Genomic DNA, 25,533 nt, shown 5'->3' with positions numbered 1-25,533 from the left:
GCATGACTTTTCTTTACTTAAAGTGAGTTCGGAAAGATACTTGTGACACCACTTGACTCCTGGGAGAGGGGCTGGCTAGCAGGGACACAGAGGGCAAGGAACTGTTTCAAATACGTCCTTTTGTGCCTTCCGACATTGTTTTCTCACCGTGTGCCTTTATTACCTGTATAGAAAATAAATCGATGTTGAAATATCATTCAGGATCATTGTTCTCACAGTATTTGTTCACTTAGCTGCTCCCTTTGACATCGTCGGGGAGAACTTGGAGTCTTCTTTTCTTCCTTAAGTGTATTTGGCTCCTTTCTCCGCTTTAGGAAATAATACTTGTTTCTACGGGAAGTGTTACTACTGCCGAGAAACGGAGCCAGCTTGTGCCGATGGAGACACAATGGAGGGGTCTGTCACGCTGTGGCTTCCGGATGTGTGGCCTCTGCAGAAACACCGACACCCGTGGGGCAGGACTTACCGAGAGGGCAAACTGGCCAGGTGCGTGCTCCTGTGGCCGGGCCGCCACCTCGTTCTGGCCTGTGCCCGGCCAGCTGCCGTGCCGTGTAGGAGCCGGGGCTTCCATCCAGGACCACACAGGGCTGGGAGGTGAGGGTTGGGGGCAGCCCGCCAGGCGGGGACGTCTCTTCTCTGTGTTTGAAACGGTGCCAGGTAGAGCACGGGCACCCGGTAAATACCCCCGGCGGTGCCCCTCGCTTCCAGGTGGGAGTACGACGAGAGCTACTGCGACGCCGTGAAGAAAACGTCCCCTTACGACTCCGGCCCGCGCCTCCTGGACATCATCGACACCGCAGTCTTCGATTACCTGATCGGCAACGCTGACCGCCATCACTATGAGAGTTTTCAAGACGACGAAGGCGCTAGCATGCTCATCCTTCTCGATAATGCCAAAAGGTAGGGCCACGCGGCTGTCCTCGTCAGTTCGAGGATTCTGCGCGTACAAGGGCGCGTTCGCGGGTGCCCTGGAAAACATCCGGAACGCGGTCGCCAGAAGGCGTCCTTCCCGTTTTCGGTCAGGGTCTTCGCCCTTGGCGCCCATCCTTCCATCTGTACGCCCTCCACCCTCAGGGGTCTGAGGGCTTTAAAAAGTGGAGAAGTGGGGTTTTTCCCTAGGAGGCAAAGACTGTGATTCTCAACACAGACTGCGGGACAACAGGGTCTTTGATTTTTCGCTCGCTGCTTATGGCACTCTTCCTTGACGAGGTTTCAAGTCTTGAGAAATACGTATTTAATAGAACATGAAATTTAATTACTCATAAGTTGATTCTGTCCAAAGGGTCATGCGGTTTAAAGAATTAATTTGTTCGATAGGATGTTTTGCTTCATTTATGGCAGTCTAGGCCCAGACTTTTTGTGATCATGAGAAGAGCAGTTCCTTTTTTTTTTTTTTCCTTTTTTAATGTTTATTTTGAGGGAGAGAGAGGGAGAGAGAGAGAGCAGGAGGGGGGCAGAGAGAGAATCCCAAGCAGGCTCTGCATTGTCAGCTTAGAGCCCGATGTGGGGCTCGATCTCATGAACCGTGAGATCATGGACCTGAGCCAAAATCGAGAGTCAGACACTTAACCGACTGAGCCCCCAGGCACTCTGTCTTCGCCATTTATTATTTGAGGGCCTGCGCTGTGCTGAGGGCCGCCAGACCTTCCAGGCTGTTAGGGTGAGCTTCTAGCACAGAGTGGGTTTTTCCAGAACCACTTCTCATTCATTCTGAATTACTGCTGAGATCATTTTTACATCTGCTTGGAATCACTGTTAGCCTTCCGAGCAGCTTCTCCTGTCTGAATCTGGCCATCTGCTTTCTTGTAGGAATAGATGAGCCAGCTCTGTTCTGATTGGTGATTTGAAGTAGAGCAAGTGGGAATCATGTGACTAGCGTTTATTTCTCTTCCCGCCCTTAAAGCCTTTCTAGGTTTCGGGGTCTTCAGGCCCTCCCTTTGGTCCCCGGGCTCCACCCTGTGTTATGTGGTTATGCCTCAGCACCTTGCCGTAGCTGGCTTCTAGAAGAGAGAAGCCTTGTAAATGAGCGCCTTTGTTGTTAGATACTGCGGTACAGGCTGTTAGGGATCCCATGTCTAATTGGTCATGCCCTGTTTATTTTTAATTTAAGTGATTTGAGCCGTGGGAGCATGAAATTATCTAGGACCACATTTGGGTTTTCTTAGAGAATTTGCTCTTGCCCTGATGCTAAGCGGGGAACTGGTGCCACTATCTAATTCACTAAGTTTTAATTTAATTTTCAGCTTTGGGAACCCGTCACTGGATGAGAGAAGCATTCTTGCCCCCCTCTATCAGTGTTGCATGTAAGTTACGCACATCAAATACATCGGCCAGTGTTGGCTTCCTTTCCAGGCTCAGGGAACAGTACAGTAGTTTCCTTGGCCTTAAGACTTCCTAATACCTGACCAAGTGCTTTTTATGCTTTTCCAACCCAGAACCCCTGGAATTCAAAAGTCACTGCAAATTTTGTATGAATAGAAATTTTCAGTCTGTTCAATGATGTATATTCACATTTGTTTTACTATCAGAAAATAGTCCTCTGTCCAGCAAAAATCTAGTACAGTCTGCATCCCTGGCTGCTGTATTGTTTACCTTGGGGTTTGAGGTCCTCTCACTTCCTCACTACAGACCACCTGAAGTTTGTATATCTCGATTTGTTTTTTTTTTTTTTTAATGTTTATTTATTTTTGAGACAGAGAGAGACAGAGCATGAACGGGGGAGGGTCAGAGAGAGAGGGAGACACAGAATCTGAAGCAGGCTCCAGGCTCCAAGCTGTCAGCCCAGAGCCCGACGCGGGGCTCGAACTTACGGACGGTGAGATCGTGACCTGAGCCGAAGTCGGACGCTTAACCGGCTGAGCCCACCCAGGCGCGCCTGCATATCTCGATTTGAAGTTGTGTAAACCAGAAGTAACTTTTTCATAGTCACTTAGTAATTTATTTTTTAAGTCTGTATTAGAAAACAAAGAAACTAAAAGGTAAATCAAAATGAGAGAAAGAACCGGGCTCTCAGAGCTCCATTTCAGATTATTATTGCTGGTATTATTTTATTATTTTATTTTATTTTATTTTATTTTATTTTATTTTATTTTATTAAGTTTATTTATTTATTTTGAGAGAGAGCACACAAGCAGGGGAGGCACAGAGACAGTGGGGAGAGAGAGAATCCCAAGCAGGCTCCATGCTGTCTGCGCAGAGCCTGATGCGGGGCTCAATCCTACCAACCATGAGATCACGACCTGAGCCAAAATCAAGAATCCAAAGCTTAACTGACTGAGCCACCCAGGTGTCTCTACATAATTTTTTTTTTTTTTTTTTTTTAATTTTTATCTATTCACCTGGAGAGGGGCAGGGGCAGAGACAGCACGAGTCAGGGAGGAGCAGAGAGAGGGAGACAAAATCCCAAGCAGGCTCCGCGCTGCCAGTGCAGAATTCGGCGCGGGGCTCGATCTCACGAAACCTCGAGATCATGACCTGAGCTGAAACCGAGAGTCGGACTCTCAACCGACGGAGCCCCCCAGGCTCCCAGTTATTTCTTGACTTTGCCTACCAAGCCAGCTTTAAACTCCTTTTGATAGTAAGCGGTTTTATGTAATCTGCCTTAAAACTTTCTTGCAGCATTCGGGTTTCTACCTGGAACAGACTGAACTACCTAAAGAATGGTGTGCTGAAGTCTGCCTTAAAATCCGCCATGGCCCATGACCCCATCTCCCCCGTGCTGTCTGAGCCTCACCTGGACGCCGTGGACCAGCGGCTCCTGAGCGTCCTGGCCACCGTGAAGCAGTGCACTGACCAGTTTGGGGCGGACGCTGTGCTGGTGGAAGACAGGATGCCTCTTTCCCACTTGTAATTTGCCACACAAAATAAGTGAAACTACTTTTTACAAAGCTAGAGAAACAGCACAATCACTTCCAAATGGTATGCGATGGATTGGAAACGGCCAGCGGCAAGCTCTGGGTGACAGGGGACAGGGTGGCCTTGGATTCCTTTGGTGATTTCTGTAGGAGAAACTAAAGCAGAGACGACAGGTTGCAGACCCCAGGAGCCTTCCTGCCAGACCACCCGACCCCCTCGGCATCTGCGCACCCCCGCGGTGGGCCTCCTGCTTGGTCCGTCCTAACTCACGTGCCAAAGGGTGGATCGAGGTGTGGCGCCTGGATGGGTTAATGCTGGGGTTGGTTCTAGAGCGTGTAGTTCGAGTTCATCTTCTAATCCTTTCTCCACACCTGTGGATTTTCTGAGAACACTTTGTAATCTCTTGAGTCCTTTTGCAACCAGGACTAGTCCAGTTGGGAGTTTTCCTGCCTCCTGAGGAGTAGCAGCCAGTAAGACCTGGCGTTCTGTTGAGCCCAAATAGCATGCTCTCCTGGGAGGGATATGTTTTTAGGATAGAATTAGTGGGAAAGACAAAGGCGGGAAAGACGCCCGGGCTCCTTCTAAGTGATTGGGTGGTAGTGTTCTTCGGGATAGTTTAGAGGAGGGAAGAAGGGGCAGAACCAGAATCGGAGAAGCCCCCCTGGCAGGTGCGTAAACGCAGACGTGACTCGAACCTCAGTGAGACCCGCATTCCCACAGTGGTGTCCCAGTTACCCCGAAGTCGTTCAGGCGTGATTCTCTCACGGATACTTTCTTTTTCCCTTTTGCCCCAAGCAGGCACATCTTTTCTAAATTAACAAAGCGAATTGAGGTGATACCTTGAATAAGAGTGAAGTTGCCTGTGATCTCTGCCATCCTGATTTCTTTTCGGAAATGAATTTCCACCTCAGCCTTTAAGGCATTTGGTCACCGAAGCCTCTGTTCCCGAGAGAATGGCAATGCTGTTTGTGCCTTTCTCGTGAGAACAACCAGCTTGCTCCCAGAGCGGACGGTGCTCGTCCTGCTGGCGGCTGGACCTGTCCTGTGACTTGGGCCTTGCAGAAGATTGGGAACAAAAATTTTAAGCATTCTGAGCCTTAAAATTAAGGAGGTCACTAGGGAGGGCCTTAAGATTTTGATTTATATCAAGCCCTAACGTCCTCATTTCATTTCATCGGGCGTTCTGAACCGGTGGTGTAGGATCGTTTTCCCGTGTCCTCTCACTGCCCACGACCCGGGCTCAGTGCAGTCTGTGTTCCTGCAAAGCGACTCGGACCCGTAAGCAGTTGCAGTAAAGCACAGGGCCCGAGGGGGACAGGCTCGGTGCGCCCGCCCACCAGGAGACCCATTTCTCCTGCCTCTTGTCCGGGTGCCGGTCCAGCTTCTCACTTCTGTCAAGCAGAGACTGGTACTTAAAGCATGTGGGCGAGCCGATTTAATGCCAGCCATCGGAGACCGGTGTCAGGCAGCCACCCTTTTGAAAACAGCCTAGAATGTATGCCCTGATTTTCTCGCATTGAAAGGCCGCTAAGTAACCTGTCACCACTTAACAATAGCATGAGGTCAGGATGCTTTTGTGCTTTGTACGTACGTTTCGAGACGTACGTTTCGAGACGTACGTTTCGAGACGTACACAAGAATGGGTTGGGCTCCTTGAAAAAGGAATTTAAGAAGACAGGTATTAGCACAAAACACTGAAGTTGGGTCAACAGAAGGAGGCCTTAGATTCCGATTTTTAAGGCCATTTACAGTGTGTATCAAGTGAAATTCACAGTTGAGCCTGAGAACACCTTGGGTAGTGCTGACCCAGAGTATCAGGGAGCTGGCCGGAGGCAGATGGCGGGAGGAGGCCAGCACCGCCCGCGTGGGTGAATGTTAGTCGAACTAAATGACGGATCGGTGCTCCTGCAGACACATGGCACCGGGAGTGTGTCCCAGTGGGATGGGCGAGAATTGGTCTCGAACTGGGAACTTCATTCATAATGTTGAGGGTAGAAGATACTGCTAAGGAAAAAAGCAGGAGGGAGAGCTGCTTTGAAAATGTCACATCCTTTTTTTCAAAACATTGCAGAAATGTTTAATTTCATTCTCTTTTCTACTGTTTTAAACTTCATGATCTTAAGAGGTGTTCAGATCTATCGTGGTTAAAGTCATATGCTAATAGGGTGGTCGTGACAAGCCTCTTAGAACAGATTTATGTTCTAATCAGGATTGGATTAAGCTAGGAAAGCATGTTTAGGCACATCTTGGAAAAAACCAAACATAGGCTTATAGCCCTAAAATTCAGAAAAACTAAATTCTCTTTGAAAATGGAGATAGATATCTTTTTAAGTTCTGTGACCTCTGTCCTCTTTGTGGTTTATTTAGCGCTATTATACTCAGACAAGTTGCTGGAAGCGTTCTCGGACAGCCTGAGGTTGAGCGTGCCTGGGGGAACGTGTAAAGGTAGACATGGGTACTTTTTAATATTGTCAGACGAGGAGAATCAGGACTGCCTGCCATTTCCTTACCTCCTCCCACTTCCTAAATACGTTTCTTCCAGAGTTTGGGGAAATATGGGTATGGAAGTTACATTCTAAATTATTCTTTAATATGAGGTTATGTTGTGGGTTCGGATGTAAATAATTGTCTGTGCAAAACAAATTAATAGGATCTGATTTGCTCAGAGTTTTGTTCAATAATATATTAATAAGGCATTTCTCCCTGTTGCACTGAGGACTGATGTGTCAAATGAAATTTAAGGAGGAAATGGAAGAATCCAGGTACATTCATTGCATATTATTTTAGAAAAGATGAATCCTGGGTACGTGGCAATTTTCCAGTGTCACCTGAACAACGAATTCTCCCAAGGAAATTCTTTTCTTTTTCTTAAAAGAAAGGAAAAAAAAAAAAGACTTCCGGCTTTCCCTTCCCTTCCACCATATCCTTCAGCTTCCATTCTCAATGGTCCCTGTATTCTTGTTTGACCAGTGACAGGAAAACAGCATCTGTCAGGGAGCTGTCTGGTAAGAGTTACCTTATGAGCTGGAGCTTCAGGAAACATGAGTAAAGGCGTACGTATGTATATAATCGTAGATGTATTGTAGCAAGAGAAAAATGTATTTATTTTGACACAGGGAAGCACTGACTTATGTTGCTGAAGAACTTGAAGCTAGTGAAAGGTTCTCTTCTCAGTCTCTGAGAGTGGACCCCAAGTGACAAAGACCATTCACTGAGCAGGCGCCCGCTGAGCCGCTCCGCTGAGCCAGCCGTGGCTAGGCACACGAGCGAGCCACACAGACCTGACTTCGTGAAACCTATTGTCCGGGGAAGGCCAGGTTTTCTCCCTTCGATTCCTCAAGTCTGGGTTGCAAAGGCAGGGGCCGGCGACTCTACTGCCACAGGTTTCTAAGGAACCAAGGTGTTACAAGTACAAAATGATTGCGGTGGGGGGCGGGGAACTGGGAATAACCTACTGGGAAGCTAATTTATTTGCTTAAGAGGAGGTGTGGGAACCAGTACCCTCTGTTTTGATCTGCCAAGGATTTCCTCTCAGAGCTGTTGCACAAATAGAGGTGGGGCTTGGGAAGACACCAAACAAGACAGATATGCACCTAAATTTCTAATGTGTTCTATGGGTTTCAATTCTGAAGAAAAAATAAATAAAGATTTTATTAAGTATTGATGTAGCATCTTTTCCTCTGATTCCTTTTTTCCCCTTGTTTCAGGATACTTTCAGTGTTTTTCTGTTCCAATTTCCTGTTTTGTTAGGGGACAGAAAAAAATTACATCTTCTACACCCACGTAAACTTCCGCGGGGGCTGTTGCACGACATCCGACGAGTGAGCCCTGTGCACTTCCTTACCAGTCTTCAAAAGGCCCATAGCAGGTTGTGACTGTACCAGAAGGTCCCGTTGGATAATTCGTAGGCGCTATTTGTATACTTAGTAGTTCAGTCCACTCTTGCAGCTTCTTTAGAAGAATCACAAACCCTGAAGAACTTGTCAGTATGGTACCATAGAGGCACGGAGAAGAGCCAGGGCCCCTGATTATTACTCTTAGGACACCCAGGTTTTTAACTTGGGAAATAGAAATCCAGCATCATAAACCTCAACTAGCTGAGGAGACGCTTTAAGGATTTTTTGCTTGCTTTGCCACAGTTTTGCGCCAGTTTTTGTCATGTGCATTTGGATAGCAGTGGGAGGCCCGGTCACTGACCCCCCCTCCCCACACGTGATCCTCTTCCTGGTGAGATTCAGGCTTCATTCTCAAGCGTGTCAGAAAGACTGGTATTAAAGCTTGAAAAAGAGGACTGGCAGTAGGGAGGCTTTATTTGGTCTCTGGTAGACATCTGGGCTGTAGGTGACCCCTTAGAACTCACAGTCCCAACAGAAGAGAACTGAAGCACTCGAGCGTGTCGGGAACGATGGAAATGAATTACAGGAGGAACGGGAGCGGGAACGAGTCCCAGAGGGGCGGGGGGCAGGGGGTGAGAGGTAGGCAGAGCCTACACTGCGGAAGCGGAGACTGATCCAGGCTAGCCGTGTGTGTACAACCCCGACTTCCGAAGTGCACAGCCTCCTGGGCCTGCACTGTTTTATCCGTTTCGGGGTTTCCTGTGGTTTTCATCAGGTGCACTCCGTCTCTGGAGAGGACACTCTGAGTCCGCTCTGTTGTCACGTGCTCTTCAGTGTCGACCTTAAACGGAGGAGCCACCGGTGCACAGGTGAGCTCTGAAACGATTTTATGGTTTCAGTGTTTGCTTTTTACATGCAAGTTTAATTGGAGATAAAAGCTTGAGTTTTACTCAAAGATGGTCTCGGGACAGATCGTGTTCTGTCTCCAGCAGGGTCGGGAAGATGTCTATTGCAAAGCTTGGTCCCATTTCAGTGACCTCAGTAGAGGTGTTGAGTGCCCATTTTCTCTTAGACTTTGTTGAAATGAAGATTTGGGTTGAGTAGGTTTGAGTCTGCGTTTCTAACAGGCTCCTGGACGACACCAGTGCTGCTGGTCCCTGGACCACACTTGAGTAGCACAAGTAGGAGTTTGCTTACTACTTGTCGTGGCTGCCTGTAGTTTTCACAACAGCCTCTAGATGTCACCGGCAACTATGAGATCCCGTGCTCCTAGGCTGGCCCCCAAACCGCCTCCAAGCCCTGAGAAAAATGTCAGCAATTTATTTAAACTGGAAGCTTGTCTAAAAACTGGTGTTGGGATCCGTTGTTTCTACGTGGAACTGATAAAAGCGGGGGGAAAATGTTTACTTTTTAGGAAAAAAAAGTCTTCTTGAAATTAAGATGTTTGTCCAGGAACTTTCCAGCTACCTGCTTTATTTACCACTAAATGCTAAACTTAAATCAAAACACTGCAGAAATTAGCAGTTAGTCCTACATGAAAGTTACAAGCAGAGACAGTTATTTTGTTTTAAAACCTGGGGTTTTTTTTAAAGAAACTAGTGTTAATATTAGTAATTTTGTCACCATAAATCCACTTACAAACACCACTAGTATAAATAAAATCATTCAAGCCTCCCCTATAAACCATCCACAGCTTCATCCAGGCTGGGGCATATGTAATAACAGTTAACATGTAGCTGAATGAGCTCACGAACGCTCACAGCTTCCCTGTCAAGCGACTTCTATTATGCCATTCTGTAGGTGGGGAAACTGAGGCACAGGGCAGCTAATACCCAAACTCATACATAGAAAATGGGAGGGGCCATTCAGTTAATCCCTATACTGGGTTGCCATTCATGCCCATTTACTGAACGAGTTCACGTTTTCAATTTCCAAATAATAAAGGTGTGTTCCTTCCACCAAAGGTTGGCTGAGCTTGACTGCACGAGGGGCAGTGCCGGTGTCCTGGCCCCGCTCTGTGGGAGGTTTGGGTTCAGTGTTGACCTCATGAGGCTAAGACATACAATATGCATACGCATAACCACTTTCCAGCTTAACCGTGGTGGTGTCCTAACAAAGGTGCTTCCCTGGTTTCTGCAGCTGTTCAAAAGGGCACATTTGGCCAGCTGTCGAGGAAGGAGCAGAAGTGGCACTGAGTGTGATCTAAGAGACTGCGGCATTGTGAGACCCGGTGCTAGGACTCCCCTTACTGTCTGCAGAGCCCACCCTCAAAGCCAGTGAGCCTGGGCCATTAGCCAAGTCCCCGGATCTCTAGACCGCACTGTCTTCCAAGGACAAGATGTCTCCCATTAGGCCAGTGGCTTCAGTCACTCCAGTGATTTTGGAAAACGCATCAAGCTCTTCCGAAATCTAACAAGCTTGTTGCATTCTCACGTCGTGGAAAAGGGGTCCCAAAGGAAAGGGGCCCTCCAGTCTTGCCAGTGGTGTCCGAGAAGCCGCTCGGTGCCACAAGCACTTGAAAGTTGCAAACGTAGCCAAGAGAGAGCCCACAGTCCTCAGCCTAACTTCCTTGTAATGAGACTTGCTCTTCCCCCGACCGGGAGTTTCCAAAAGCCAAGCATCTCCAGACTGCAGCCCTCCGGCTTCCTCTTGTGTGGGTGTGCTCCCAGCTGTGGAAATCCGCCGTTCCTCGCGCCGTTTCACTTCCCCGGCGTCCCGGGGCCTGTCCCCGCTCAGCGGACCCGGCCGCCTCCAGCTCCCGGTGAGAAGACTGCCGGGGCCTCCGTGCAGCCGGGGGTAGCGCACACGCGGGCGCCCTTCCTTGCCAGGCCTTGGAGGGGCCCCAGAGCTGCCGCCGGTACCAGCGGCGCTCTGAGACTGCGGACGCCCCGGAACAGCGCGCGGCCGGAAGCGAGCCCCGCGGTGGGCGGCGCCTGCAGGCGGCCTCGGGGTGGCCTGCGGGCGCCCGGCCTGGGCCTCGGTTCCCGCGCCGGCGCCAGTCCCCCGGACCGACGAGAGCCGGGCAAGGCCGGCGGCGGGAGGGCCATGCCTCGCCTCCGCCTGCTGCTGCTGCTGCTGCTGCTGCTGCTGCCGCCGCCGCGCCCGGGCGCGAGCCACGCGGGCCCGCCGGACGGGGCTCGGGAGCCCCTCCCGGGCCTGCGGGAGCGGCTGAGGGAGGCCGCCGCCCTGTCCCGGCGCTACTGGGCGCTCCTGCGCTGCCGCGTGTGGCCCGAGGACTGCGACGGCAACGAGGAGGCTCGCGCGGGGCCCCTGGGTAAGAGCGGCCGCCGGGGCTCCGCGGGGCCGGACGAGCGCCGGCCTGGGAAGCTGGGCGCCGCCGGGGACCGGGCGGCCCGTCCCCCCGTCCCCGGCGCGGCCCCCTGATGCCCCTGGTCGGGCCCGGCTGCCCTGCCCACGCCTCCCGGCCCTGACCCCTCCAGACGGCTCACACTTCCTGGAGTCTGCCAGCCCGCCCTGGCTCATCCCGGGAGCTGCTCTTTCCCACCTCCGTCTTGGCTTTACGGAAAGCCCCCGGTCGGCCACAACCCCAGCACCTTCTCTCCTCGGCTGCCGACGGGGCGGAGCTGGGCCGGGAGTCCTGGACCTGTGTTCCCCGTCCGGCTCCGACCCTGACAAGTCGTGGGGCAGGGCTGTCACTTCACTGCCCTGGACGAGATGGCTTCTGAGGCCCCTTGCAGTCTATGTAGATCCTTCTGGGTCCTGTAATACGATTGTAATGGCAATCCTGCAGTGGTGCCCTAAACAGCTTTCATTTAAATCAAAAGATTTCTAAATCCCAGTGAGTGGCTTTCGGTTTGTTTTTGCTCATGCTGGGTGTATTCAAGTTGACATTTGGCAAAGGAATTAAGAGGCCCTTGGGGTTCACATGATTTCAGATCTTGAAGCAAACAGGAGGAATGATGATCAGCAGCTACTGCTTGACTCCTTCCGAGACTGCCAGCTCCTTGTGGGCAGGTCTGGCACCCAGTGCTTAAGGCATATCTGTTGAGTGAACTGAGCCTTTGCTGGAGCGGTATCCCTGCTGGGTGGTAATTGGGTGGACGGGGTGCCCCCTCCGGCCCATGCCCTGAAAAGGGGCAAGGAAGGCCCAGGGAGGAGTGAGGGTAGCTCCGGAGCGGGGACAGAGGACCGGAAGGACTGCTCTGCTTGGTTTCAGGGAGGCAGTGTCCGCCTTCCCCAAGCCGTAGGCCCTGTGCCCATCTCACAGGCCCCCCTTTCCAGGCTGGAGCCTTCCCCTGCTGGGCCAGCAGTACCTGGACATCCTGGCCTCCTGGTACTGCAGCTTCCAGGACTGCTGCCGCAGCGGTGACTGCAGGATCTCCAACAACCTCACAGGTCGGACCTCGCGGGGGCCGAAAGGGCTCGGATCTGTGGGGAGGAGAGGCGATTGAGGGGGGAGCGGCTAGGGCGCAGGGTACCTTTCGTCATCCTGCCTGTGGCAGACAGCACACCCTCCCTGTCTCCACCCCGACTCCCGGGAGCCCCTGTCCCCAAACCCTGTAACCTCATGGCTAGAAGGAACTAAGGCCTAGCAGAGGACTTTGAACACACTCCCTGCCCTCAACAGGTGTTTGCTGAATTGAATTTATTCATTTGAGGGTGTCTCCATAAAGTATTGGGGGGGGGGATCCTGAAATTTCTGGGCGGAAGCAGCCTCATGGGCCTAGGGGCTGGGTTCCCTCCTCCGGACAGGACTCTGCCAACCATTCTGGGGTGTCTTCAGGGCCTTCAGAAAGGGTGATTCCTTCTCTCCCTAAATTCAATCTTGATTTCTCCAGCTCTTCAGAAAATAGCCCTTGAGCTCGTTCTCCCACCTCCTGCAGAAAATCAGCAGTTAATATTGGTGCTCTTGGCCAGAGTTCAGCACAAGTGGGGGGAAGCAGGGGGGGATTTATAAATTTAGTTAATTTCAGCTGCTCACAAACGTTAAATGCAATTCAACTAATAGTCTATAAATCAAACTAAAATTACAGGGATGCCTGGGTGGCTCACCTTCCACTTTCCTCACCCGAAGTACGTTGAGTGTCTGACTTTGGCTCAGGTCATGATCTGACCGTGAGTTCGAGCCCCGATTCGGGCTTGCCTTTGTCAGTGCAGAGTTCTCTTGGATCCGCCGCCCCCCTCTGTCTCTGCCCCTCCTCTGCTGGCGTGCGCATGCTCTCTCCCTACCTCTCTCAACATTAAACAAACAAAAAAAGGGATCCAAGATACACATCCATAAAATATCACGCTAGTAAAGTGTTTGTAACAGAAAATAGCCCTTGAATCCCTTCGGGTGCAAGATCTTCACGGTGGTTTCTTATTCTGAGGCCAAGAAGTCTGGATAGGTGATCCCCGCTTAGAGATGTTCAGAGGCTCAGCCTCCCAGGGACCGTGCCCACGTGCACCTGACCATGGCTCCCTCTGTCCTGCCCCCAGGCCTGGCATCGGACCTGAGTGTACGACTGCACGGCCAGCATCTGGCCGGGGAGCTGGTCCTGACAGCCGTGAGGGGCTACTTAGAGCTGCCGCAGCCACACAAGGCCCTGGCTCTGTCGTTCCACGGCTGGTCTGGCACAGGCAAGAACTTCGTGGCGCAGCTGCTGGCGGAGAACCTCTACCGGGATGGGCTGAGAAGCGACTGTGTCAAGGTGTTCATCGCCACCTTCCACTTTCCTCACCCGAAGTACGTGGACCTGTACCAGGTGAGGCTGGGCAGTGCTAGGGCTAGCTTCGCCAGCCGGGCAGAGGCCGGAAAGAGGCTCAGACAGCCCGAGCGGCCGGCCTCCGTGGGGGAAGGGAGGCCCTGAAGCCAGCCATCCCCTGCCAGGAAGTGGGCCTCGGAGAAGCACAGGTGTGGGAGCAGGTGGCTGCCGTGACAGAAGCTGTAAGCCACACAGACATCCCCCCACACACAGGTGAAGTCCTGGACACGTGGAAGGAAGGCTTCTGTCCCAAACACCACCTGTCTTGAGCTGTCTCATCAGCCAGACGCTAAGTTTGAACAGAGAACCCACGTGTTAATTGTTCTAGAAATAGTGGCAATGTAGGAAACGTGCAGCAGAGAAAAAGCAAAAGCTTTATCATAATCTCCACACCCGGATGCAACCACGGCATTTTGGTGTACTTTCTTGTAGCCTTTCCTCTGTACTGTTTTATGTCATTGTGATTAATATTGGAAAGGAAGTTGCAGATACTGTTTTTTTTTTTTTAAAGAGGCACATCACATAAGATTTTCCACGTCTTCTTCAAATCGCTCATCACACACCAGTAAGCAGATGGACAAAAATTGTCCGTGCCGTTCTGCTGATTTGGGTTTCTTCATTCAGACACGTAGGATTTCAGATAAGCCAGACGATGACCCAAACCGCATTGCAGCACGACAGAGATTACTAATTACTACATCTCTTTCGGCTTTTAGTTGCTATATTTGCAGTGTGTTAACCTGGGAAGATGATGTAAGCCTCTGCAGACAGAGATTGCCTGAGTCACCTGGCAGCTTCAGCTCAGTCCTGGAGGGCAGAGGTGGCGTGACGTGTCCCAAGGGCTGGCGACTGGCGGCCAGGTCTTCCCAGAAAGAGCAGAACTGCTGTGGATCTGTTTTCCGCTGTGAAAACTGACATGTGCACACTCGCTCTCACACCGTGCACACCACACACACATATACACACACACACAGTGACAGGGGCCTGAAGGCAGAATCCAGGGATGTTAGAGGTGGACACTGAGTGTGGGCTCTGCTGACACCCACCCCGGGCAGAAGCCGGCCCTGCTCTCCTGGTGAGCCCTGCAGGGCGGCTCCTCTGAGAGGTCAGCCTCGCCTGAGGACCAGTGAGCACTTGCTCCTGGGAGTTCAAGACCGGCGGCTGTGGCCAACACTGGGCACTTGAGCCTGCTCTGCCCATCTCTCCTATGGTAGAGCCTGTCTCCCACCCCTACGGAGGGTGCCTGGACGTGCTGGGACGGGACCTCGTCCTGGAGCACAGGGAGCAGGACTCGGGCTGGGGCCTGGTTCCTCTTCACAAACCGTGGGTGCATGAGAATCACCTGGGAAGCTCCCTAGAGGTGTAGGCCCTCGCCCCGCCCCCAGAGGTTTGGATTGGTAGGCCTGGGGTGGAAGCCGGTGATGGTGATGCGTTGCAGATGGGCTCCCTGGGGCCCTGGCGGCTGCAGGGTGGGGATGTGCTTTCCCGGCTCCCCAGCTCCCAGCAGCTCCCCGTATTCCGTGCAGGAGCAGCTAACAAGTCAGATCAGGAAGACACAGGAGCGCTGCCCCCAGACCCTGTTCATTTTCGACGAGGCCGAGAAGCTGCATCCGGGACTGCTGGAGGCCCTCCGGTCACACCTGGAAGCCCAGGCCCCCGAGAACCACAGGGTCGAGTCCCCGAGAACCGTCTTTCTCTTTCTCAGGTGAGGTGTGAGCAACAAGGGCAGGAGGGCTGGGTAAGGGGAGGGAGAGCGCTCGGCCCCGGCCGCGCCTGCCAAGCTCCTCGAGTGGCTGGCGGGAGCGGCTTCCACGCTCTCTGAGGCTGCAGACCCTTTTCCGCAAAGGGAAACCACACACCCCAGTGGAGAAAACAGAAGCCCAGCCTCTTGGGCGGGGGCAGGGGTGGGGAGCCCTCCGTCTCCCGGGTCCTGCCCTGATCCTACCGCTGAGGAGGGAGGGATTCTGCCTCCCACCCTCACCCCCACCGCCGGCCACCCTTCACTCATCTGTCCTCTCCCATGGCCGTATTAGGGTGGGGAGGCTCCCCTCCGACCCCCCCCGCCCCCCCCCCCCCCCCGTTAGTACATGGCCTTCTCAGGGAGGGACCACTCACAGGGGATCCCCTCTTAGAAGGGCATTTTGGGGATTTGTTTTTCTTGAGGTATAATTGACACAGAGCATTAGTTTCAGGTGCTCAATGGGATTTGCTATTTGTATATATCCGTATTGCAAAATGGTTGCAGTTAGTTAACACCCGTCACCATGCACAATTACACTTTTTCCTGATGAGAACTTTCAAGATCTAACGTCAACACCTATCAGATATGCAGTGCAGCATTGTTAACTAATTGCCCCTGACCTCTGGCAACCACCCATCTGCTCTTGGTATTTGTGAGCTTCGTTTGTTGTTGTTCTTGTTGTTTTAAGATTCCACACGTGAGTGAGATCATACGGTATTTGTCTTTCTGTGACTTATTTCATTTAGCATGATGCCCTCAAGGTCCATCCATGTTGTTGCAAACGGCAAGATTTCATTAGGAAATTTATGGAATTTTATGCATAATACTCCATTGAGTGCGGAGCACATTTTCGTCATCCATCCATTGATGGACACTTAGGTTGTTTCCATATTTTGGCTGTTGTAAATAATGCTGCAGTGAACGTGGGGGCATGTATATCTTTTTGAATATTTTAATTATCTTTGGATACTCAGAAGTGTAATTGCTGGATCATATGGTAATTCTACCTTTAGCTTTTTGAAGAGTCTCGTGTTTACTGGTAGCATCTGCATCAATTTACATTCCCACCAACAGTGCACAAGGCTTCCCTTTTCTCCACATCCTCAGTAACACTTGTTATTGCCTGTCTTTTTGGTTATAGCCATTCTAACAGATGTGAAGTGGCATCTCATTGTGGTTTTGATTCGCATTCTCCTGATGATGAGTGATCATTCACCTTTTCATGTACCTGTTGGCTGTCTGTATGTCTTCTTTTGAAAGATGTCTTTTCAGATCTTTTGCCCATTTTTAATCAGATTATTTTTGCTGTTGAGTTGTATGAGCTTTTTTTTTAAATTTTTTTAATGTTTTTGTTTTTGAGACAGAGAGCATGAGCAGGGGAGGGGCCGAGAGATGGAGAGACACAGAATCTGAAGCAGGCTTCATGCTCTGAGCTGTCAGCACAGAGCCCAACACGGGGCTTGAACTCACAAACCACGAGATCATGACCCGAGCCGAGGTCAGACATTTAACCGACTGAGCCACCCAGGCGCCCCTTTAATGTTTACTTTTTGAGAGAGAGGAAGAGAGAGAGAATCCCAACGAGGCTCTGTGCTGTTGGTGTAGAGCCTGATACGGGGCTTGATCTTAAGAACCATGAGATCTCGGGGCGCCTGGGTGGCGCAGTCGGTTGAGCGTCCGACTTCAGCCAGGTCACGATCTCGCGGTCTGTGAGTTCGAGCCCCGCGTCGGGCTCTGGGCTGATGGCTCAGAGCCTGGAGCCTGTTTCCGATTCTGTGTCTCCCTCTCTCTCTGCCCCTCCCCCGTTCATGCTCTGTCTCTCTCTGTCCCAAAAATAAATAAACGTTGAAAAAAAAAAAAAAAAAAAAAAAAAAAGAACCATGAGATCTTAAGAACCATAAGACCTGAGCCAAAATCAAGAGTTGGACACTTAATCGACTGAGCCATCTAGGTACTCCTGTATGAGCTTTTTGTATTTTTTGGATATTAACCCTTATCAGATATATAACTTTACAATGCTTTATCCCATTCAGTAGGTTGCTGTTTCATTTTGTTGGTTTCCTTCGCTGTGCAGAATTTTTTAGTTTGATGTAGTCCCACTTATTTTTGCTTTTGGTGTCCTATCCAAAAAAATCATTGCCAAGACTGACGTTCGAGACTTTCCTAAGAGTTTGATGGTTTCAGGTCTCACGCTGCATCTAATCCATTCTGAGTTAATTTTTGGGTATGGTGCAAGATAGTTATCCAGTTTTCATTCTTTTGTATGTGGTGCTCAGCTTTCCCAATACCATTTATTGAAGAGACTGTTCTTTCCCCGTTGTATATTCTTGCCTCCTTTGTCATAAATTAACCATATATGTATGGGCTTATTTCTGGGCTCTTTTGTTCCACTGATTTATGTGTCTGTTTTTATGCTAATACCATGCTGTTTTGATTATTATGGCCTTGTAATATAGCTTGGAATATAATTCACACACTGCGAGTCCCTTCTTAAAAGAGCATTATGTTTTCAAATCAGCACATTTGTTGAAAATTAGGTGCAAACTACCTTTGAAAATTCCCAAGGTGGACCCAGGTGGAGGGTGGTTTCCCACTAAGTCCAATATGGCTAGCTCTTTCTCCAGCTTTGGAAGGCCTGGTTCTTCTGTGATCACGAGGGGAAGTCGCTGGCTTGAAATTCAGGATATGATGTGTTGAATGAAAAGCTCACACTTTCACACCTGGTTGAGATTTGCAGCGTGGCCATGCAGGACTCTTGACCATTATACTGCACTTCCTGTTTGGTTTGCCCGTATGCTCTGGAAATGGCTTTGTAAGAAGAATTGAGAAATCAGCTTGTTCAATCCTGTCTTTTTATGGTGGCTCCACCTGGGAAAGTCTTGCCCAAGATCTGTTAGAAGTCAGGTTTGGGTCCCTGCTGGCCCAACCCGAAATGCTTCACAAGCAGCCAATACAAGGCACAAGGTACTTCTCACCCTCAGCAAGCCAGTACATGCTTGCTAGGGGATTTTCTTCAGTTTTGGGTGCACCCTGTGAAGGTGGAGAAATAGGGAGTCTGGTTTTTCATCCTGCTTGGAGCATGTCAGGGAGCAAGGCGTGGAAGGCAGCTCTTGTTTCATTTTGGACCCGCAAGGCAAGATGGAACCAGTTGAAACTGCCGCCAGGTTGGGATTTCAGTGGTTGATGGCAAGTCCTTCCTTCCTGGTCTATAATTCAGGCTTATGGGACACTACAGTGCCCTGGGAAGAAACGCAGCTGGGGGGGGGGGGGTTGCTCCCAAGGTGATTTTGAAAGAAAAGCAGAGAGAAAAGCACATGTTTTTCTGACCCGAGCCGCAGTGCCAGGTCAGTGGGACTTTCCCACTCAGTTCTCCGCCTGGACAACCCTCCCCAGTGCTAGGATCTCCTCATACGACCCAAGTGACCTTGCAGTCTCTAGGCAAACATTTGTCTTCATAGTATTTTGGTCATTGACCTACCAGCGGTGCCCCAGTCCCCTCTAGCCCTGCCCTTTCCCCTAGTGACCTGGCCTTTACGCACCATCCGAGATCATGCGGTCACCAGTCAATGGATGTAATGCTGGGGTGGCAGCGGGGCCTGGGGAGAGAGCCACCGGGGGAAAAGCCCCGTGTGGGCCCCCACTTGCTGGGGGATGGAGAGGCCATGCTGGCCATCAAGGAACCCTCTGGGGAGGAGGGTGCACACCTGGGACAAGGGCGTGGTCTCCAGCTCTAGCGGTTCTGGTGCCGGCCTGTGTCCCACTGGGAGAGTCCGTGGTCCTTGACAGGCCTGGGCGTTCACCTGGAGCCCTCAGGTCAGCCAGGCTGGCAGCGCAGCTCAGTGCCGTCCCCACTCCTGCCCCTGGGGGTCCAGAAAGCAGCCCTTCTACACCCTGAAGGCTTTCGGGCACAGATCTTCCTCAGCCTGTGATGGAACTATGTCCCAATAAGCTTGTGGTAAATTGAAAACACGTTTGACACACCTGACCCTCCGGACACGGTGGCTTAGCCCAGCCTACACCAAATGTGCTCGCAACACGGGCATTAGCCTACAGTGGGGAAAACCGTCGAAGGTGAAGCCCATGTGACAATGAATCATTGACCAGCTCGTGTCGTTGATGAATACCGTACTGACAGAAACAGCGTGGTTGCGTGGGTGCAGAATGGCAGTAAGGGCATCGGTTGTTGGCCCTTGTGATCACATGGCTGGCTGGGAGCTGTGGCTGCTGCCCAGCATCCCAGTTAAGGATCGTACCGTGCGTTGCTAGCCCAGGGAAAGATCAAAACTCAAAGTAAGATTTCTGAATGCTTACTGCATCTGCACCATTGTAAAGTCGAAAAGTTGGAAGTCAGGGACCCTCTGTGTTCCAGGGATGGGTCGGGACAGCATGGGAGTCTCTGGAGTTGACTTCTATAGTGGCCTCACCGGTGTGCTGAGGGCTCTTGGGTTTGGCAGAAAGGCACAGCTGACTCAAACTGCTGGTGGGGACAAGTTACACTGTTTGAGGCCAGCAGCCGAATCCTGAAAAAACTCCTCAGCCTGCTGTTTGAAGCATGGCGCCAGTGGCTTTGCAGGCTGCCTTATGGTGGCATCGGATGGCAGCAGGGAGGTGGCGGGAGCGGTGGCGGGGTGTCCTGGGTGGTAGGCTGGAGTTGGGCTGAGGACTCTCACTCGCTTCTACCAAGTGGAGCTCGTGGTGCCTCGAGTGGGGTCATGGCGCTCTAATGGGAGCTCTTGGCCTCTCCTTGGTGATGCTGTGAGGTGAAAGGGGAGTTAACGTCTGTTCTCTTCTCTTTGGGCTGTTGTCAGGGAAAGAACAGAAAGGGCTTTTTGAAGAATTAAAAGAATGTGAATTTTTCATGGAATCAAGGGCCTTGTACCCCAGTGCACAGAAGATGCTTGTAGAAATGTGTATTTGTTGACTGTTGAATCTAGGGTGACCTAAGGAGGCAATCTTAAATTGGTCCAATTCTCTTATTTCACAAGTGAGGAAACTAAGGCTCTGAGAGATTAATAATTGTTTATATCTCTATTTTTTTAGTATAAAAAAATTTTTTTAATGTTTATTTTTGAGAGAGAGAAGGAGACACAAAATCTGAAGCAGGGTCCAGGCTCCGAGGTGTCAGCACAGAGCCCGACGCAGGGCTTGAACCCATGAACCACAGGATCATGACCTGAGCTGAAGTCGGCCGCTCAACTGACTAAGCCACCCAGGTGCCCCTATCTCTTGTCTTAAAGACCTATTAGCTATTAGGTTTGGTGGAATGGTCTGGAGGGGCCTTAGAGCTGGTACGAGGGCCTGTTGTCCTGCCCCTGAGCCAGCTGAGAGAGCTGGCCCACCAGTGGCCTGGGAGGAGGTGGAAGAGAACTGGAGCAAGCCAGGAAGGCAGCATCTCTCTAACGGTGCAATCCTGGTGCCAGAGTGGGTCCTGAGGAGCTGAAGCCTAGGGGAGACCATGGTGCATAGAGAAGGGGCCCATGTCATGTCTTGGTGGGTGACAGAAAAGCCTGTTACACAGAGGAAGACAACACTGGCTATGGGACAAAACAAGAGAAATTCAGAAGGTAGATGGGAACAGTGTAGACAAATGTGCACAGACGTCCATGTATTTAATACACCTTTATTGAGCACCAGGTATTTCCATGCTCCAGGGGCTCCACGAGTAAATCCCACTCCTGTCCTCCAGCCCGTGCACATGTAAACCTGCCTTCGCCTCATATGGGGAGTGCAGGATGGGGCAATCCCTTGGCAGGGAACAGCTCTTGCCTTGGCTGATGCAATCGTGATCACCTGTGTGTGTAGACGACCTGCCTGGCAGGCCTTCCTCCAGCTGGAGGGTGCGGGGCGGCAGCTTCCCTACATGAAGGGGTCAGGGGAAGTCTGGCTGTGTCTGACCTTGAGCAAGGGGTGGGGACCACCCTTGTCCCTGCCGGGCCCTCCACCTGGGACTCAGGACTGCTGGGAAAAGCTGGCTGTGGGGGCACACTGGGCCCTCTGAGGAAGGAGGCACTGGGTCACTGGGCGGTCCTGGCCTACCCATGGGTGGAGGCAGGCAGGGAGAGAAGCACGCAGCTCCTCCTCTATGTCGTGGAGCCTCACATGGAGCCTGGCACAGGAGCCACACTCAAATGCTAAACAAAGGGGTTAATATGGCTGCGAGCGAGAGGGGCAGAGCCACTCCCTCCCTCTGCTGGGCCTGAGCAATAAGCAGGGGCAGAGCTTGGGTTAAGGAGCTGTTGGAAGGCCTGGGAAGCTGCGGCCTAGCAAAGGGAGAGTCCGTGGGGAGGGAAGTAGGCACGGGGCAGAGAAAGTGCTCCCAGCTCCCCTGGCAGTGGTGCTCATATCCTCTCCTCTTCCTCCCTTCCTCATCTCTCTAACCCAGTCCGCTTCAGACCCATAATTCCAGTTGCCTGGTGATATCCCAACCCCTGGAGAGATCAAGGGTGAATATAAAACACTCGTGGGTGTAGAACCAGGCTCTTGTCGCCACCCTTCTCCCACATTCACTTGTCAGCAGCTGGGGGGGTTGCGGATAGCAAGCAGCTCTCGGCAAATGCTCGTGTTCTTCGATGGCCTCCTTTCCCTCACATCCGTCAGTCACAGGGTCTTGACAGCTGGGTCTCCTAAACTAATTCTTAAACCCTTCTACCGCAAACAGCTCCCTGACCTTTCTGCGACCATCCCATGTGTCTTCAAGCCGACCTCCATGGCCCTAGAATGATCTTATTAGGAAGGAAAGCAAATCAGGTCACCGCACCACCCTACACTCCCAAGCGCAAACCCCTTAGTGGTTCTCCTCGGCCGATGAGCGAAGTTCCATGTGTGTGGCAGACGCCTCCTCACGCGAGCCTCCACCTACCTTCATGCCTCTGCTCCTCTGGAACCTGAAGCCCGCAAGCCCTCTGGTCCATACCTGGACACACACCTTCCCGTCTGGTCTGCTTGGGCTCAGAAGCCTCATGCTCCCTCTTAAGTGTTAGGTGCACCTCCCTCAGCACTTGCGCCGCAGTCCCGGCATCATACACGCCTCTCCTGCCCCACAGAGGTCGAGGGGAAGGACCACATCACACAATCGCTTTGCTCCCTGCACCTAGCACAGCCTCAGGGAGCGTGTGTCAAAGGGAGCAAGACAGGGAGGGTGGTTGGCAAAGCAGGACAAGGTCCTCTGTTTAGACTTTGGGTTGTGACAAGATCCCTTGGAGGGGGAGACCCTCCAGTCACCAGTCCCGTAGGTTTCAGTGATCAAGTTCTCCATGTGGAAGATAAATATAATAGTACTTGTTAACAAGTCCTTGTTTCTTCCAGTAACCTTGGAGGCAGTGTCATCAATGAGGCTGTCCTGAATCTGCTTATGGCCGGGTGGTCTCGGGAAGACATTAAGCTGGACCACTTGGTGCCCCAGCTCGAGGCCGAGATTGCCAAGTCCACAGGTAACGGGCCCCCAGCCTCACAGAAGCTGTATGTGTGGGAATGTGGGCTTCTGAGGTTGACAAGGCACAGTGGACACGCTGTAATCATCTCATTGTCAACTCCAAGTAGGCACAAGAGGGCCTAAGAAAGCCCAACTCCTTTTCTGAAAATGCCGTGAGAGTAATTGCCCCCAGCCCTGGGAATCCAGGCGGTGGTAGAAGCCTGTGGACCCTGAGCAAGAGTCTGTGAGCTCAGTGGTTCATGCCTCCAGCCACCTTCTGCTTTCTGCTGTCAGATGAAACTATAAACCTGCAGTCCTAGCCCCAGGGCCCCCTTCACCTGGGACACACTTTCCCTAAAAGAAGACACAGCTGTGTAGATCTGGACACAGGCTTTAGGGTTGGGGACACCTTAAAACTCCAGTTGGGGTCAGCCCCAGGTAGACGCCATGTAACTCTGGTCTTGATTTCAGACAGTGGCTTTGGCCAGAGCTGTCTTGTCAAAGAAAACCTGATTGACTTCTTCGTCCCCTTCCTGCCGCTGGAGTATCGCCACGTGAGGCTGTGTGCACGCGACGCCTTCCTGAGCCAGGAGCTCCCGTACACAGAAGAGGCACTGGACCAAATTGCCAAGATGATGGTGTACGTCCCCAAGGAGGAGCAACTCTTCTCTTCTCAGGGCTGCAAATCTATTTCCCAGAGAATTAACTATTTCCTGCCTTGACTGCAAGAGGAAGACTTCCTGAAGCCGCCTGCCCTCCTCTAACAGGGCCCATCGGGGCAGGCTGGCCTCCCGTGGTCACTCACCCACACAAGGTGTGGGAAGAAGGCGGGCCTCAAAGCAGAGCCAGTTCTTTTCAGTCACTTGGTGCCTTAAAAAGCCACGTTCTGAAATGTGGGCCAGGTGGTCAGAGAAAGCCACATGGAAGATACATCTCAGCTCTTGCTTGCAGATGCCTGTGGCTGTGGGACCCTTGGTGACAGGGAATGGAACAATGGAGCTGCTCAGGTTTACGGGACGGGTGGCTTAGTTTTCAAGTTGTTCCCCAAGGGAAGCTGGGTAGCTTCTGTGAGCAGATGAGCAAAAAGCCTCAGACTAAAGGAAAAAGTACACAGAAGAATTATATACATATATATACATATATATAGATACATATATATAGATACATATATATAGATACATATAGATACATATATATAGATATATATAGATACATATATATAGATATATATAGATACATATATATAGATATATATAGATACATATATATATATATATATACACATATATATAAATCATGTCAGCATAGGTAATGACTAATTCTCTTGTAAATCTAAAAGAAAAACTTAAGTTAGGGGCTTTGACATGCCTGTGTCATATGTATAAAATTAAAATTCTGTATTTTTCTAGAACCCTCAGCCTGCTTTCTTACTGAGACCTAGTAATCATGCTCACCCAGCAACATTCCCAAAGCCGGGTCCTACTGATAGAGACGTGCTGGTGCTCACGGAGCTGACAGGGCGACTGCCTGGTCAGCTGAACCGGGTTACTTCAGCCTCTTACTGAAGACGCTTTCACAGCGTCTTTCTCTTGTGTATGAAAACGTCACTCCCAGGCTCCCAGCTGTAAAAAGAAAAAGTCTTTTTTGAGGTTTGAATGGCCACGTATAAACGCATACACTGTGCCTCTAGACACCCAGGGGCTGTGAGTTATGGGTCTCTTCCCTTCTCTTGGTTCCTTTGCTTTTCTGGAATTGCACACGGGTCTTTGCTCTTACATTTGTCATCACCTCAAGTAGCCCCTCTTATTTAAAGCCCTCCGCAACCATCTTACCTTTAGCCCTGGAAAAACAGAAGGCTTCTGTCTCTCTCCCCTTTAACACTTTACTGCACTCATTTACTCAAGGCTCGGGAGTACCCAGCCTGAGCCACATCACAATCTCAGTACTCAAAGACGCTACTAAAGCCACTTTTTTTCACCACCTATGGGCCCGCAGTGATCTGGACCTCACTGCACAATAAAATGGGGGGGGGGGGGTCAGTTTTCGTCCCTGGCTCACTGGCTCAGTCTGGAACCTCGGGAGGAAGATGCAGGCGACCTGATGACTTGGCAGCCCAGCTCTACATTTTACAAGCCATACTCTCCAGGTTCTGGAACCACAGAACAGATCACACTAGCCACGCGTGGTGTCGTAGATACAGGCTCTGACCCTCTTCTACCTCCGGGACCACGACAGGTGGCAGAACGCGGTGGTTCTGAGCACTTCTCTGGAGCCACTGGCCGGGCCGGAGTGCAGCAGCTCAGCCACTCACCACCATGAGACCACACAAAGCTGAGAACTGCAGTCAGACTTTGGCTTCTACTTGTGTAAAAACGAGCATAACTGGACTTACCTCACAGGGTTGCTGTCAGGATAAAACGAGTTAATCTTTATAAAGTGCTCAGGACACAGTGCTTTGCTGTTTGAGAATGATAAAGTAAAATCTAATAAACCACCATCAGCCGGCACCACACTCAAAGCCACAGCAGGGCCTTTCCCTGGTCCTAGTCCTAGTTTTAGGAAACTAACGTCTGAGAACAGCCCACGATGCCCTATGCTAAGCACTTCGGAGCCGTTCCCTCTCGTAATCTTTAATACCACAACTTAAGTGACCTCTGTCCTCGTTTACTAAACGGGGACCTCGGGCCCTGAGAGGGCACAGAGGTGCGCCGGAGGGGCTCGGTCCAGGCGGTCCCACTCCAGCTCCTATGCTTTCGTGACTCATCCCTAAAGCGGCTTTCCTCAGCCAATGCCACATCTTCGGCTGTGCAAAATGTGACAACTTCCACAAGAAGGAAGAATCCCAATGGAAGGTTCTCCTTGGGATTCTCAAACAAGATTTCCCAACTTGACCAAAACCGGGCAGGAGAAAAGGACTGAAGACGGAGCGTGAGGGCGCGTAAGCGGAGGCTCAGCAGCTGAGGTACCCGGACCCCACACGTGCAC

The 25,533-nt window shown here is 51.2% G+C and overlaps 2 protein-coding genes and 1 long non-coding RNA gene across 12 annotated transcripts in view; 2 read left to right on the top strand and 1 right to left on the bottom strand.

Moving 5' to 3' along the window:
• Window positions 1–5,460, top strand: part of FAM20B (FAM20B glycosaminoglycan xylosylkinase) — a 42,977-nt gene extending 37,517 nt beyond the window's left edge. For all 10 annotated transcript variants that reach the window (XM_045452754.1, XM_045452746.1, XM_045452749.1 and 7 more), the window contains 4 exons: window positions 315–486; window positions 709–900; window positions 2,244–2,303; window positions 3,619–5,460. In XM_045452754.1, the coding sequence (XP_045308710.1) occupies window positions 315–486; window positions 709–900; window positions 2,244–2,303; window positions 3,619–3,850 (656 nt within the window). In that variant the 3' untranslated portion in view covers window positions 3,851–5,460. The remainder of the gene's footprint in view (window positions 1–314; window positions 487–708; window positions 901–2,243; window positions 2,304–3,618) is intronic.
• Window positions 5,461–5,593: 133 nt separating this feature from the next.
• LOC123585005 lies at window positions 5,594–6,142 on the bottom strand. The gene is made up of 2 exons (XR_006705835.1): window positions 5,713–6,142; window positions 5,594–5,635 (listed from the first exon to the last, which is right to left on the bottom strand). It is a non-coding gene; the product is annotated as an uncharacterized LOC123585005 (long non-coding RNA).
• A 2,118-nt stretch (window positions 6,143–8,260) lies between these two features.
• TOR3A (torsin family 3 member A) lies at window positions 8,261–23,959 on the top strand. Its single transcript, XM_045455806.1, has 8 exons — window positions 8,261–8,330; window positions 8,526–8,560; window positions 10,044–10,965; window positions 11,934–12,047; window positions 13,131–13,396; window positions 14,923–15,101; window positions 22,443–22,567; window positions 23,020–23,959. Exons 1-8 carry the CDS (start codon window positions 8,261–8,263, stop codon window positions 23,268–23,270), a joined length of 1,962 nt encoding a protein of 653 aa, XP_045311762.1. The 3' UTR covers window positions 23,271–23,959.
• Window positions 23,960–25,533: the final 1,574 nt, after the last annotated feature.

Source organism: Leopardus geoffroyi, chromosome C3 (genome assembly GCF_018350155.1).
Source record: "Leopardus geoffroyi isolate Oge1 chromosome C3, O.geoffroyi_Oge1_pat1.0, whole genome shotgun sequence".
In the NCBI taxonomy this organism is placed as follows: Eukaryota; Metazoa; Chordata; class Mammalia; order Carnivora; family Felidae; genus Leopardus; species Leopardus geoffroyi.
Note: the sequence above shows the minus strand (reverse complement) of the source record. Positions and strands in the feature narration are given on the sequence as shown.